General features: G+C 37.6%; 1 protein-coding gene across 5 annotated transcripts in view; it reads left to right on the top strand.

Annotated features, from left to right (window-relative positions):
* yin overlaps window positions 1-17,194 on the top strand; it is an 84,871-nt gene that overhangs the window by 40,972 nt on the left and 26,705 nt on the right. The window contains exon 1 of one of the 5 annotated variants that reach the window (XM_075298963.1): window positions 4,077-4,437. The exons of the other annotated variants lie outside the window; for them this stretch is intronic. Within the exon in view, the coding sequence (XP_075155078.1) occupies window positions 4,417-4,437 (21 nt within the window). The 5' untranslated portion in view covers window positions 4,077-4,416. Of the gene's footprint in view, window positions 1-4,076; window positions 4,438-17,194 lie in introns of those variants that run through there. 5 annotated transcript variants of the gene reach the window in all.

The following is a 17,194-nucleotide window of genomic DNA, read 5'->3' on the forward strand; positions in this document are numbered from 1 at the left end:
AATTTTATTTCTACAGAAAATTTTGTTTAAATTTGATTTCCATAGAAATTTTTTTTCAAAATTTTATTTCTATCAAAAATTGTGTCAAAATGTTCTTTCTATCGAAAATTTTGTCAAAATTTTATTTCTAGAGAAAATTTTGTCAAAATTTTATTTCAAAGAAAATTTTGTGATTTTTTTTTTTTCTATAGAAAATTTTGTCAAAATTTAGTACACTCAAAAACAGTGAACCCTATATTTACCTAATTCTTTTTAAGTTCGTGGCATTATTATTACGTTTTAAGAAAGATTGCATGACCTTAATAATTGTTTGCATAAGTTAGTTAAATTAACTAAAACCGAGAAAACAATTATACACAAAATTCGTCTCTCCCCCAAAATAGTTCAGAATTTCTTAAAATTTTTACATTTTACCAGTAATGATGATAACCATGAACTTCGTCTGGCACTAAAGACATTCGTGTAAATTTTAACTCCAATTTTTTCCTTAAAAGTGCGAAATTTTCTTTAACAAATGAAAAAAAAAGTTAATTATGTCTAATAAATTTTGTTTGTAAATTTTGAATTTGTCGAAAATTATTTACTTATTTTTGTGAAAACGGCGTAACATCTGCGTTTTTAATACAGTTTAGTTATTTTTTTCTAAAACTAATTTATTTTTTTCTAAAATGAACTAAAATTTTCTTTCCTGGTGGATTCACTGTTTTTTTGTTTACAATCCACTTTTCTTTGATTTTGTATCAATGTTGAACATGTTTATTCGGTCGGGTGGTGTGGCCTTTGCAGGGTAACATTATGGCACAAATTTTTCACAAACGAATTTTTAAACAAACATTTATGGGCCATCCTCGTAAATTCAAAATAAGATAATATTTAATTAATATTGTTATAAATTTTAAATATGATTGTTACTATCGTTTCTGTAATTGACACAATGCCAATTTTGTTTTTTTTTTATTAGTCACGTGTGCCATTAACGATGCCATCTCGGGTGTTACTACTTAAGACATAGTTTTATCACATATCATTTGTTTCGTAAACGACGATCACTCTGTTTACGCCCCATAATTTGAGAAAGCGTTTTGTAACAATTGCACTTTGTCGTTGTAAATTGTTAACATGCCGCCCGGTGTGCCGGTCTGTCAGGCAGACATATGCCATTTACTAATTTACAAAAGATCAACAATAAATCAGACAGTTATATGTATCGTTGACAAACTAAGCTCTTACTTACTGACGTCGCGTGACTTTCAGTGTCTGTCGTATCGTCCAGCATATTGCCTATACGTAGATACATCTTCCGTGATCCTAAGTAAGTACTGGATGTTTTGCAGTTGCAAAGTGAGGTGCTAATCTATGGATGCACTTGACTTGATTTAAGCTGATTAACGATGAATGGTGATTACACGCAGTCATTTCGCACTTCTACTTTAGTCTACTCCCATTGTTGCGAAAGAAAGTTGGATGAATATGCAAGTACATGGGACCCGATGTACGGCAATGTTGATGACTAATATGGGTACATGACGGAACTCCAAAAACTATCGTAAGGAATATGTTAGAGAAACACAAAACTCCTTACTATCGTAAATACCACTAGATTAAGAAGGCCATAGTAAAGGTTATGGTCGATGAGACATTGATGGGACAATGAATAGAAAGGAGATATACACCCAGAGAAGGAATATGATCACCTCAAACATGTTTTAAGAGCAAAATATTATTTTTGGATGGTGACCATGTAACATGTTTGTGGCAAAAATGTTGTTTTCTCGGCGAACATAACATACTTTCAGAAAACAGATACATAATTTCGGAGAAAATAACATGGTCGCAGCGAACATGTTACATGGTCACCATCCAAAAATAACATTTTGCTCTTGAAACATGTTTGAGGTGATCATATGCCTACTCTGGGTGTACGCCCGATTTAACTTGTTCAAAGAAATGATGTCAAAGGTCGATTATTAAGACTCATATGAAGTATACGCCGAAAACTCGAGCATATGTGCACCGAACTCTTCTGGGCAACAAAGTGTTTGAACTCGGGGAACTCGGGGACTTGGTGGAGATTTTCTATAAACCTGGGGATATCTGAAAAGCTGAAATAGTAACGAAAGTCAGTGGATGCTTTCGTTTCGACATAGAGAAACGGGCGGTGCATTGGTTAGCAATTCCGCTCTAATGTTGCATCATTTCCGCATCCAAAAGAACATTTTCGCTTTACTGGGATATTATGCCATCCGTATGCTAGCGTTCACAAAATTGTTATTAGATGGCCAAATTTCAACCGCATTGGATGAATTTTATTGTTTATATGGGGCATATACTAACATCACATACCAAAATTCAATCGGATTGGATGATATTGCCCACTTGCAGTAACATCCGACCTACACCAATAACAACTACTCGTGCCAATTTTCCAGTCAATAGCTTGTTTTGTTCGCGATTTAAACAGACGGACGGACAAAATATACATATATACTTTATGAGGTCTTCAGTGTATTACAAACTGAATGACAAAGTTCGTATCACCCATCCTATGTCATTGTCATTAATACCCAGCAAAACAAAGCATCGCCAAAAAAAACCAATGAATATCATCAGTAAGTGGTACAAAATTGGCTCGGAAGCAAATAAATTTTATATGGACTTGTCATAGGGAAGAACCATTTGCTGGCTTGATTCCGCATAAGTTCTTCAGATGTGATGCTATTTCAGTATTTCGGATTTAATTTTAGAAAAATAAGGCAAACATGTAAAATAATAAAATTCTTCATAAATTTCGACACGTAATAATAAGAATCGCAAATGCTGCAATGTGCCGAGCTTCAGGTTAACTCCGGTTCTCCAATACAATACTGATATTTTTTGTATTCAAATATTGTTCATAACAATCCAAAATTAGTGTATTTTACTTAAATTTGAGTGAACCTCAAAAAATTTTAATAACACTAGTATACACTGAAAATGTACATTTGATGAGAGCTGACTTTTCTTATGTATTTTAATCTGCTGAATTCGAAAAAAAAACTTGTTTTACATTTTTTTCAGCCGGAAAAATACAAATCATTGACAAAAAAATTGTTTCTCTTCATGGTCGTATAGACGATACTCTAACGTAAGTAAAAAGACCAACTAGAAGAAAAACTACCGAAAAATGACAAAGTTATAAGCAATTGATTAAACAAATCCGATATCGAATCATGCAAATATGAGCTACTCACCCATTTTTTGTGTGGCCGAGTAGCAATATAAGAAGCATGTTAAGAAGTTCTACAACAAGTGTAAAATATTTTTACACTAATGTGCACCTCTGAATTCAACTCAACTCAATAGAAAACAGTACGAGTCGAACAAAAATTCTAATGAGTGCGCTACAGATTTGCAGTAACGTACCTCGTATTCTATCGTCTCATGGACAAAGAGATTTTATCTTAACATTATTGTTTATTGTCTCGATCATTTTGTGTCACTTGTTTTTCGTATTTGTTTTTTTATTTCACATATTACTCTCAGTATTTGCGTGTTCCATGTCCGCATTTTGGTTTGAAATGCCGCCCGAGTTTACAATTCTCGGTAATGTCGATTGATTTGGGTCTGACAATATGGTGAAGCTCAATTCAAATTGATTCCCATCAGACAGATGGAATTAACTACTGACAGAAGCTACTTGCGCACACATACAAAATAATTAAAAACGGTTAGTTTTCTTTCCGTTTGTTGTTATTGTTTTACAAATTTGTTGTGTATTCCACTCGATTTGATTTTTGGTGAATTTATTTCCGGTCTCATGCTCTCAAGTTACTCAAGTTGTTCTCTTGATCTTTCTCTCATTCTCTCTCCAATTCCCTAGTCCCTATTGACATGGAAACGAAGACAGCGAAAAACACCATAGTATAAGTGTAGTAAAATAAAACATATTAGGTGGATAGAGTCGAAACTACTCAACGCCGTTCATTTGATTTAGGTCTGTCAGCTCTCCCTTACTTCAAAACCCCCATTAATTCAGTGCGAATCTCTAACAGAGTATCAGTTGATATTCAAACTCTGAAGTGTATCGTGTTGTCGTCGTAGTAAATGTGAAGTTTGTTCATCATTATCGGTCGCCACTATTATTGGCTCAATTGCATCTTTTATATGGTGTTTAAAATGTTTTATTAGACAAAACTAAATAAATAAATAAACCAAGAGAAAGAATAAAACGATAAAAAAAATCGTAATTAATCATTTGCTTAATTTGAATTTAATCGGAAAGTTTAGCTAATTGTTGTTTGTGTTTTTGACTTCGGTATTAACAAACCCAGCGGCAAAATATTCACCTTCATCGCCTGTATTTCGTCGTATATTTATGGAAATAGTCAAAGTGCATAATATCTAAAATTTGGTTCCTAAACCTTATAGCTCTACAATATGTCCGAAGAAGCTTTAGTGGTAAGTTGCTATGTCATGGATTTAAAAAGTTTCACTGTTTACATCAGCGCACAGTGGCTCGAAATTAAGAAAAATAAAGAAAATGCTTAAATGTACATCAAAAATAAAATATGGTCCCATAGTGATGACTAATAAGGCAATGAAGTGAAGGGAGAAAAGTATGTCAAACATTTTCTTGTAGGAGTTATATTTTTGATAGGACTGTCATCTGTCGTGATTCTAAAATTGTTTTTATCAGTTTTTTTTTCTATAAACGTTTTTCTTATACGAAACATTTTTTTGTACCAAAAAGCACCAAAGAGGCATGGTGTTTTGATAAAATTTTCCTATACGCTTTTTTTCTTATATGGGATGTGCCTATATCCGTTACCTACTGTACTATCATATCGGCGTTTATAATATAGTAGTTGGAATTTTCTAAAATTAACCAACAATGGCAGCGTTGCAACGCCTCCAAAAAATAAACGAAAAACAAGTAAGGAAAGTCTAAAGTCGGGCGGGGCCGACTATATTATACCCTGCACCACTTTGTAGATCTAAATTTTCGATATCACATCAGTCAAATTATTAGGGGCTATGTATAAAGGTTTGTCCCAAATACATACATTTAAATATCACTCGATCTGGACAGAATTTGATAGACTTTTACAATATTTGTAGACTCAAAATTTAAGTCGGCTAATGCACTAGGGTGGAACACAATGTTAGTAAAAAACAAGTAAGGAAAGTATAAAGTCGGGCGGGACCGACCACTTTGTAGATCTAAATTTTCGATACCATCTCACATCCGTCAAATGTGTTGGGTGGTATATATAAAGGTTTGTCCCAAATACATACATTTAAATATCACTCGATCTGGACAGAATTTGATAGACTTCTACAAAATCTATAGACTCAAAATTTAAGTTGGCTAGTGCACTAGGGTGGAACACAATTTTAGTAAAAAAATATGGGAAACATTTAAATCTGAAGCAATTTTAAGGAAACTTCGCAAAAGTTTATTTATGATTTATCGCTCGATATATATGTATTAGAAGTTTAGGAAAATTAGAGTTATTTTTACAACTTTTCGACTAAGCAGTGGCGATTTTACAAGGAAAATGTTGGTCGAAATCAGAAAAACATATATATGGAGCTAAATCTGAACCGATGTCAACCAAATTTGGCACGCATAGCTACAATGCTAATTCTACTCCCTGTGCAAAATTTCAACTAAATCGGAGTTAAAAATTGGCCTCTGTGGTCATATGAGTGTAAATCGGGCGAAAGCTATATATGGGAGATATATCTAAATCTGAACCGATTTCAATCAAATTTGGCACACATGAATATACTACCAATTGTACTCCCTGTGCAAAATTTCAAGCTAATCAGGATAAAACTCTGGCGTCTGGGTCCATATAAGTGCATATCGGGCGAAAGATATATATGGGAGCTATATCTAAATCTGAATCTGAATCGATTTCAACCAAATTTGGCACGCATAGCTACAATGCTAAATCTACTCCCTGTGCAAAATTTTAACCAAATTCGGTCAAAAATCTGGCTTCTGTGGCCATATAAGTCCATATCGGGCGAAAGATATATATGGGAGCTATATCTAAATCTGAACCGATTTCAATCAAATTTTGCACACTTGACTATACTATTAATTGTACTCCTAGTGCAAAATTTCAACCAAATTCGGCCAAAAATCTGGCTTCTGGGGCCATATAAGTCCATATCGGGCGAAAGATATATATGGTAGCTATATCTAAATCTGAACCGATTTCAATCAAATTTTGCACACTTGACTATACGACTAAGTGTAATGTGTGTACAAAATTTCAAGCAAATCGGTTTAAGATTCTGGCTGCTGGGTCCATATTAGTGCATATCGGGCGAAAGATATATATGGGATCTATATCTAAATCTGAACCGATTTCTTCCAAAATCAATAGGGTTCTATTCTGACCCAAATTAGGAACATGTGCCAAATGTGAAGGCGAATGGACTTAAATTGCGACCTAGACTTTGATCACAAAAATGTGTTCACAGACAGACGGACGGACAGACGGACATGGTGATATCGACTCAGGGACCCACCCTGAGCATTATTGCCAAGGACACAATGTGTCTATCTCGTCTCCTTCTGGGTGTTACAAACATATGCACTAACTTATAATACCCTGTTCCACAGTGTGGCACAACGGTAACAACACCAGAGTTCACCACCTTCGGTATAACAATGGAACAATGAATAGTCTAAGTAAGCCTAAAAATATCTGCTGCCACTAGATCTAACCTAACCTAACCTAACATAACACCAGAATTCATCCAATAAGGCCACATGGGATTGAAACCCACGACGCAATGGTAGAAAACTTGCTCGTAAGCCGACCATATCACGAGAACGGATGTCACGCATATTGTAAAATCGCTACGACTAAAGCCATTGAAGTTCCAAAAAGTGTAAGAGCAGACCATGGACATTTCAAACGAACTAAGCTCGAATTAACCAAGAATTACTTAAAACTGGGGTTCCTTGCTTCATTTCTACCACACAATGGCCACAAACTGTGTAGTTTTTGGGTCATATATGGTTTAGCAACTTGACTTTTTATGAAATAAATAGATAACAAGTATATACGGCCGTAAGTTCGACCAGGCCGAAGCTTATGTACCCTCCACCATGCGTATTGCGTAGAAACTTCTTCTAAACACTGCATCGACAATCGCATTACTTGAGTTTCGATAACGTTTGCCGATGGCAAGGTATCTTAAAACCTCCTAAAATTGTAAATTGTAAGTCCATACATGGTATATATTAAATCAAAAATTACCGATTAACGGCCATTTACATGTAGCTCCGTTAGGCTTTAACTTTCAGTTAACAGAAATTAAATTGCAAATATCTTCTCTTCGGTTAAATTTAACTGAAAAATTTTCAGCAGGTAAGTTCCTAACTGACATATGGAATATATAGGCAAGATGACAGATATGTCCATAGCACGGTTTAAAAGTTCGTTAGCTAACGTAGCTCTAACGAAGCTTCATGAAAATGGAGGTAAATTCGTATATAATTCAGTTTGACAAAGTTTTCTATAGAAATAAAATTTTGACAAAATTTTCTATAGAAATAAAATTTTGACAAAATTTTCTATAGAAATAAAATTTTTACAAAATTTTCTATAGAAATGAAATTTGAACAAAATTTTCTTTAGAAATAAAATTTTAACAATATTTTCTATAGAAATAAAATTTTGACAAAATTTTCTATAGAAATAAAATTTTGACGAAAGTTTCTATAGAAATAACATTTTGGTAGATTATTTTTGACTCGAGTGGCAACCATGATTATGAACCGATATGGACCAATTTTTGTGTGATTGGAGATCGGCTATATATAACTATAGACCGATATGGACCAAATTTATGGTATGGTTGTTAGCGGCCATATACTAGGTTAGGTTAGGTTAAAGTGGCAGCCCGATTAAGATTCAGGCTCACTTAGACTATTCAGTCCATTGTGATACCACATTAACTAAAAGTACCTATTACATATGGGCACTTCTAGTTTTAACCGCTGAACCTTCTTGATTATTTTTCTTTGTTGAACCAACCAGATTGTTCCAAAAACAGTAGCAGACTGCTTAAGTTAACGTTTTCCAGATCCGCCAGTAATCTGAAGCTATATGCTCCTAAAAGTTGCTTGCGCTTTACACAAAATGCAGGACACTCACACAAGAGGTGTTTAATTGATTCTTTTTCCTCCGCATCATGACAGCTCATACAATAGTCATTATACTTCGCGTCAATAGTTTTTGCAAAATCGCCTATCAGGCAGCGACCCGTTATAGCAGATATCAGGAGTGATATCTGACGTCTCGAGAACATTAGCATATCTAGTGTGCGGTTTAAGTTGAAATGGGGCCATATTTGCTTGGTGTCGTTACAACCCTTGCAATTCTCCCATCGAACATTTGCCATCATAACAGCCTTCCCACGCAGCATGAGCTTGCAGGTAGCTAGGGGCATACCAACAAATTCTAGTTCCCCTGGAATATGTAAGGTAGTCCCTAGCCTTGCCAACTCATCCGCTTCGCAGTTCCCCGGTATGTTCCTATGGCCAGGCACCCATATTAGGTGAATATTGTACTGCTCAGCCATCTCATTGAGAGATTTGCGGCAGTCGATGGCCGTTTTCGAGTTGAGGAACACAGAGTCCAAGGATTTTATTGCAGGTTGACTGTCTGAGTATATATTAATGCCCACATTTTTTGGAACATTACTTCTCAGCCAATTCGCCACCTCTCTTATTGCTAATATTTCAGCCTGAAAAACACTACAGTGATTAGGTAATCTTTTCGCTATTCGAAGTTCCAGATCATTAGAATATACTCCGAACCCCACTTGTCCATCCAATTTGGAGCCATCAGTGTAGAAATCTATATATTCTTTATTCCCCGGGGTCTGTGTGCACCACGCCTCACTGTTGGGGATTAGAGTCTCAAACTTTTTGTCGAAAAGTGGACTCGCCAAAGTGTAATCCACTACGTTAGGCACATCTGGCATTATTTTGAGGACAGAACTGTGACCGTAACCTTTTTCCGACCACAGCGATAGCTCGCGCAACCGCACAGCCGTTGTTGCAGCTGACTGTTTGGCCAAAATGTCTAAAGGCAATAGATGCAGCACGACATTAAGGGAATTTGTTCCTGTCTTGCTGAATGCGCCTGAAATACACAAACACGCCATACGCTGAACTTTATCTAAACAAGTCGGTTTCTGAAGTGCCGGCCACCAGACTACAACACCATATAGCATTATAGGTCTAACCACTGCCGTGTATAGCCAATGCACAATTTTTGGTTTCAGTCCCCACTTTTTTCCTATTGCCTTTTTGCACGAGTACAAAGCTACAGTTGCCTTTCTCGCCCTTTCTTCAATATTAAGCTTAAAGTTCAGCTTCCTGTCCAAAATAACGCCAAGGTATTTTGCAAATTCACCAAAGGGAATTTCAATACCCCCTAAGGAAATAGGCCTAACCGTGGGAGTTTTGCGATCGTTGCAGTACATGACTAATTCTGTCTTTGCAGGATTTACCCCAAGACCATTGTCTTTCGCCCATTTCTCAGTCATCCGGAGGGCCCTCTGAATAATATCTCTGATTGTGGATGGGAATTTTCCCCTGACTGCCAGAGCCACATCATCTGCGTATGCCACCACTTTTATCCTTTCTTTTTCTAGAGTAACCAGAAGGCTATTTATAGCAACATTCCAAAGAAGAGGTGATAGAACTCCTCCTTGGGGAGTGCCTCTGTTCACATACCTTTGTATGTTTGCTTGTCCTAGTGTGGCTGAAATACGTCTCTTCATTAGCAGTTCGTCTAACAGCCTGAGTATACATGGATCAACATTCAGAGTTGTCAGTCCATTTAATATCGAGCTCGGATGGACATTATTGAACGCCCCTTCGATGTCTAGAAACGCCACGATTGTGTATTCTTTGACAGATAGTGAGCTTTCAATAAAGCTGACTAGTTCATGTAGTGCGGTCTCAGTAGACCTGCCCTTCGAGTATGCATGCTGTCCTTTCGAGAACAACCTTGAATCGATGCTAGTTCTAAGATAAATATCTATCATCCTCTCCAGAGTCTTAAGTAGGAATGAGGATAAGCTGATTGGTCGGAAATCCTTCGCCCTCGAGTGAGAGGCTTTTCCCGCTTTAGGTATGAAAACGACTTTTGTTTCCCTCCACTTTCCTGGGATATATGATAAGTTGATACATCCTTTATATATCGCTGACAACCAGGGGATAATTTTGTCAGTTACAGCTTGTAACTCCGCCGGAGTAATTCCATCAGGTCCGGGGGATTTGAATGGTCCAAAGCTATTTAGCGCCCATCTTATTCTAGTCTCCGATACAATTTCCTCGACAGGAAACGACCGCTGAGCAACTGTGGCACCGCCAGTACATGGTTCAACCGTCTGATTTCCAGGAAAATGTGTGTCCAATAGTACCTCCAGCGTCTCCTCACTGGACGTTGTCCAATTTCCCTCCGATGTTTTAATGAAACCTGGAGCGGAGTTGGTGGATGCTAGAACCTTCCGTAGTCTGGAAGCCTCGGACGTATTCTCAATACTGCTGCAGTAGTCATTCCAAGAGTTATGCTGAGCCTTTCTCAGTTCTCGCTTGTATCCTCTCAGATTCCTCTTGTAAGCGTCCCAGTCCTCAGGGGCTCTGGTGGACTTTGCCTTGTTAAAGAGCTTCCTGCAGGATTTCCTCATATTACTTAATTCCGTAGACCACCATGGTGGTCGATGTTTCCCCCTTGGCTTTCCTCTAGGGCATGCAGCTTTCAGTGAGATGTTGAAGGCCTTAGTAATCCGCTCCACTGCGTGTTCGATATCTTGCACATTTCTCATATTTGTCTCTGTTATTTCCGGTATCATCATATTGAACGATTCCCTATACCTATTCCAGTCAGCTTTCCTAACATTTGGCGAAAATATGGTCTTGGTGATATGAACATCAAATTTGAAACTGATGTAGCGATGATCTGAGAAGCTGTGTTCACTTAAAACATTCCACTCAGATATCATTTCATTCAGTTCTTGCGAGGCCAAGGTGATGTCCAAAACCTCTTGCCTGTTTTTAGTGACAAAGGTTGGGGCATCTCCCTTGATGCAAACTACCAGATTAGTACGCAAAATAAACTCTATTAGCGACTCTCCCCTTGCATTAGTATCACTACTTCCCCATATACTATGATGCGCATTCGCATCGCATCCCATAATGAGTTTCGTCTTTGTTTTCAGTGACTCCTCAACTAAGGTCTTAACGGCACATGGAGGCATCTCCCTGTCATGTCCCATATAGACCGAAGATACCCAATATTTGCATTTGGCTATTTCTAAATTGGCAACGACAGTGTCTGCATTGCACATTGAAGGAAGCAGAAACAAGTTAAGCTCGTTTTTAGCAATTATACAGGCTCGAATTACATCATTACCAGTATACTGCAATAGTTTGAACCCCGGAGTACTTAATTCACATATTTTGTTTCTATAAACATATGGTTCTTGAATAAGAACTATGTCTATGTCCCCTTTCATCAGGAGAACTTTTAAGGCAGCACATGCAGCCTTACAATGATGAAGATTTATCTGGAGGATCCGTAGGACCATCGAGATTTTCAACAACCGTCACATCAGCCGCTTCAATCGAGTCATCAAGAATGTCTTCTTCAGAGATATCGGTGACTCTCGCAATAACCATAGGTTCGACTTTGGTGAGTTCTGAGGCAATAGAAGCCTCCTCACGCATACGGTATCTATCCATGTCTTCAACTTTGGTATCTCCCTCGACTTCGCAAGAGGATCCGCTTACTTCTGATTCAGACAGAGGCTTGTCCATTTCTGAATCCTTTAGCTGATCGTTTTTATACACCTTCATTTGGATATAATGAAAGCCATAACATACACGGCCCTGGGACTTTGCCAGATGTGGCAAAGACTGAGTGTTCAATATAAACACTGCATGCCGTCTTGGTCCATCCACTTCACCCAAACGGCCAACCTTCCAATCAGCTGTTGGAAGATCTGGATTGCATCGTTTCAGTCTATTTAAAATAGATTCAGGGTCAGAAGGGTTTGCAGGTATCCAGGCATGTGCTCTAGGTCTAGCCGGTATGTCTTTCTTCTCGACTAACTCTAGAGCAGCTCCTTCCCAAACTTCACCAATTAGTATCAGAGCAGCTTTAAAACATTCTATAGACCTCTGGTCCTCAAATGCGACTAGCTTAAATCGTCCTTGATACCAACCAGCCTCTTGGTGTCGAGGATCTGGGCCGGGAAACTTTTCCAGCACCTGTGAGTAGACGACAGACAGAGCATTCTCAATTTCCCCCCATTTCTGCTTTGGAATCATACCGTCCAATGCTCCTTTATTAATGATAGCCATCACAAGGCTATCTTTAGCAACTGAGGCAAACGATCTTTGATCCCTTTTGGAGGATGGCAGCTCATCCGGCGATCGTTCCCTTTTTCCAGTCTCAAGAATTCCTTGAGCCCATTTTAAGGAATCGCTTTGTTTAGCCGACAGCGTGCTTGGGTCGACTGATCCTAACTTCTTTAGGATAAACAAAGCATTTCTGCGTTCCTTGAATCTCTTTCGTGAGGGATTACCTCCTTTTGATGTCGTTACCTTAGAAAAAGTTCGACTTGTCAGAGTGTCGCCACCTGTCGACCCGTCTACAGGTCGACTAATTGGGCCTAACTCTTGGTCATTGCCCAGATTTATAACTCCAGTCGATACCCGTCCACTGGGCCCTGAAGTTAGCAACCCAGTGGATGACTTGGAATTTCGCTGCATGGTGGCTTAATATCCCACCACACTTGAAATTCGTAGTAGGTACCTATTACGATGAGTTTATCCGCTATTGAAAAACACGTCCGTTCCGTTCGACGGTTGAATAGAATATTCCATATACTAACACCACGTTCCAAATTTGAACCGGATCGGATTAATTTTGCTGCTCCAAGAGGCTCCGGAGGTCAAATCTGGGGATCGGTTTATATGGGGGCTATATATAATTGTAAACCGACGTGGACAAATTTTTGCATGTATGTTAGAGACCACATACCAACACTACGTTCCACATTTGAACCGGATCGGATGAATTTTGCTCCTCCAAGAGGCTCCGAAGGTCTAATATGGAGAACGGTGGGGGCTATATATAATTATTGACCGATATGGACCAATTCTGGCAAGGTTGTTAGAGACCATATACTAACACCATGTTCCAAATTTCAATCGGATCGGATGAAATTTGCTTCTCTTTGAGGTTGCGCAAGCCAAATCTGGGGATCGGTTTATATGGGGGCTATATAAAATTATGGACCGATGTGGACCAATTTTAGCATGGTTGTTAGAGAGTAAATCCTGCAAAGACAGAATTAGTCATGTACTGCAAAGATCGCAAAACTCCCACGGTTAGGCCCATTTCCTTAGGGGGTATTGAAATTCCCTTTGGTGAGTGTACAAAATACCTTGGCGTTATTTTGGACAGGAAGCTGAACTTTAAGCTTAATATTGAAGAAAGGGCGAGAAAAGCAACGGTAGTTTTGTACTCGTGCAAAAAGGCAATAGGAAAAAAGTGGGGACTAAAACCAAAAATTGTGCATTGGCTATACACGGCCGTGGTTAGACCTATAATGCTATATGGTGTTGTAGTCTGGTGGCCGACACTTCACCAGCCAACAAGTTTAGACAAAGTTCAGCGTATGGCGTGTTTGTGTATCTCAGGCGCATTCAGCAAGACAGGGACAAATTCCCTTAATGTCACGCTGCATCTATTGCCTTTAGACATTTTGGCCAAACAATCAGCTGCAACAATGGCTGTGCGATTGCGCGAGCTATCGCTGTGGTCGGACAAAAGTTACGGTCACAGTTCGGTCCTCAAAATAATGCCAGATGTGCCTAACGTAGTGGACTACACTTTGGCGAAGCCACTTTTCGACAAAAAGTTTGAGACTCTAATCCCCAACAGTGAGGCGTGGTGCACACAGAGCCCGGGGAATAAAGAATATATAGATTTCTACACTGATGGCTCCAAATTGGATGGACAAGTGGGGTTCGGAGTATATTCTAATGATCTGGAACTTCGAATAGCGAAAAGATTACCTAATCACTGTAGTGTTTTTCAGGCTGAAATATTAGCAATAAGAGAGGTGGCGAATTGGCTGAGAAGTAATGTTCCAAAAAATGTGGGCATTAATATATACTCAGACAGTCAACCTGCAATAAAATCCTTGGACTCTGTGTTCCTCAACTCGAAAACGGCCATCGACTGCCGCAAATCTCTCAATGAGATGGCTGAGCAGTACAATATTCACCTAATATGGGTGCCTGGCCATAGGAACATACCAGGGAACTGCGAAGCGGATGAGTTGGCAAGGCTAGGGACTACCTTACATATTCCAGGGGAACTAGAATTTGTTGGTATGCCCCTAGGTACCTGCAAGCTCATGCTGCGTTATGATGGCAAATGTTCGATGGGAGAATTGCAAGGGTTGTAACAACACCAAGCAAATATGGCAAATATGGAATGACAAAGTTAATACACCCTCCATCCTATGGTGGAGGGTATAAAAAATAATGTTTACGACAATATTTTATTCAGTGTGAAATTAAATATTTACTTATTTCTAATGTGGTATCACAATGGACTGAATAGTCTAAGCCTGAAACTTAATCGGGGCACCACTTTAATCTATCCTACGTTTGCAATATAGTTTACTTAAACATTTCTGAAAGTAACCTACATTTTCTTTCCGGGCGAGGTAATTTTGGTTTAGTGTACCCATTCAGTATGGTTCGTTTAGGCTAATAAGTCTCCACCCGATTCTAGATTTTCTTATTTGGTATTAAAAAAGGTTATTGACCCTGCTTATTAAAACATCCATGCTTAAAAATATATTCTTATTGATGACAACAATACTGCTTTCTTTTAGTTAACATAATATAATACTGCAGAATTAAAACAAAGCTTTCTCTTGTGATCTGTCATCAATGCAAATTGACCCTATTAGAGACGCCTTTTAGAAGATTTAAATAATTTTCGAAATAAAATTAAAAATAAAAAAAATTAATACGTTTTCATTCATCACTAAGCATGAAAAGGTTTTTATTTTCTAATATAGGTAATAATTTAATTTAATAACATCCGTATTATTAGTAATATGTGAAAATAATATAATTACTGAGTAGGCGCACAGTGATTATGGGGGGTAGTTGAATCATCAATGAGAAATATAATGTGGGTCTGGAATTCAATTATAATGCACTATATTGATTTTAATTATTGTTAATATAATGCCACACCAGACTGATTCGAGGTCATTTACGAAATAAGTCCATACACATGAAGGAAAAAATTTTTGGAAAACGTGTATCGACAACGCTTTTCTTTTGTTAGTTTTTGAATTTCTACGAAAATTGCAAAAAAAATCGCCAAAAAAATAATTTTGTTACAAAATTGAAATAAATAAATAATTTTTGTTCCAAAATCACAGTCCATTTCGTTATATCAAGCACTATTCTTTTATGACATTAACGGTATGGTCACACAAGGCAAATATTTGCCCAAAATAAGTGTCAAACTTTTTTTCAGGAAATATTTGTCATTCGAAATATTTGTATACCGTGTTTGGAAAAAACTCTTATCGTAATGTACTATATCCAATATGATTTAAAAACGTTTGCTGGTTTCGCAGTCGCGACGTATTCTTTTTCGATATCTGTCAAATATTTGCCCAGTGTGACCGTACCGTAAGTCTTTAATAAGACACATTTTGAACTTTCTTAGTAAAAATTTTATATGTAATGCAGGATATCCTTACGAAATCTTGCGAAAATGTTTGGAATATATGTAAAATTACACACAAAATGTTTTTCAGAGTCAATAACGAAATGAATTGAACCAATTAATTTTCTAATTGAAATGTCTTCAATCAAAGAAATGATAGTTGCAAATAAAAAACTTAATTGAACGTGAAATAATTGGCACTATTAATTTTTGTTATTTAATTTTCTTTTAATTAAAAAATTTATTCAATCAATTAAATTTTTAATTGAATATTGTTTAAAAGTCAATTAAGACTTTAATTGGAAAATGTTCGTGAAATTTTTTTCTGCGTACATTATCTCCATTTTCAAAATTTTATATTTTTAAGAAAGTGACCAATTAATTAAATAAAGTTAAATAAAGTTTATTTACATCGACTCGTGGGAGCCCAAAAACATATGATTTATAACAGGTTGGCTGATAAGTCCCCGGTCTGACACATAGATGGCGTCGCTAGTATTAAATGCATATGATTCGTGTCAAAATTTGACGTCTGTAAGTCAATTAGTTTGTGAGATAGAGCATCTTTTGTGAAGCAACTTTTGTTATTGTGAAAAAAATGGAAAAAAAGGAATTTCGTGTTTTGATAAAATACTGTGTTCTGAAGGGAAAAAATACGGTGAAAGCAAAAACTTGGACTTTCCGGACTCTGCCCCAGGGAAATCAACAATAATTGATTGGTATGCAAAATTCAAGCTTGGTAAAATGAGCACGGAGGACGGTGAACGCAGTGGACTCCCGAAAGAGGTGGTTACCGACGAAAACATAAAAAAAATCCACAAAATGATTTTGAATGACCGTAAAATGAAGTTGATCGAGATAGCAGAGGCCTTAAAGATATCAAAGGAACGTGTTGGTTATATCATTCATCAATATTTGGATATGCGGAAGCTCTGTGCAAAATGGGTGCCGCGCGAGCTCACATTTGACCAAAAACAACAACGTGTTGATGATTCTGAGCGGTGTTTGCAGGTGGTAACTTGTAATACACCCGAGTTTTTCCGTCGATATGTGACAATGGATGAAACATGGCTCCATCACTACACTCCTGAGTCCAATCGACAGTCGGCTGAGTGGACAGCGACCGGTGAACCGTCTCCGAAGCGTGGAAAGACTCAAAAGTCCGCTGGCAAAGTAATGGCCTCTGTTTTTTGGGATGCACATGGAATAATTTTTATCGATTATCTTGAGAAGGGAAAAACCATCAACAGTGACTATTATATGGCGTTATTGGAGCGTTTGAAATCGGTCCAAATGGCGGCAAAACAGCCCCATATAAGGAAGAAAAAGTGTTGTTCCACCAAGACAACGTACCGTGCCACAAGTCATTGAGAACGATGGCAAAAATTCATGAATAGGGCTTCGAA

This window comes from Haematobia irritans, chromosome 3 (genome assembly GCF_050003625.1).
Source record: "Haematobia irritans isolate KBUSLIRL chromosome 3, ASM5000362v1, whole genome shotgun sequence".
NCBI classification, from domain to species: Eukaryota; Metazoa; Arthropoda; class Insecta; order Diptera; family Muscidae; genus Haematobia; species Haematobia irritans.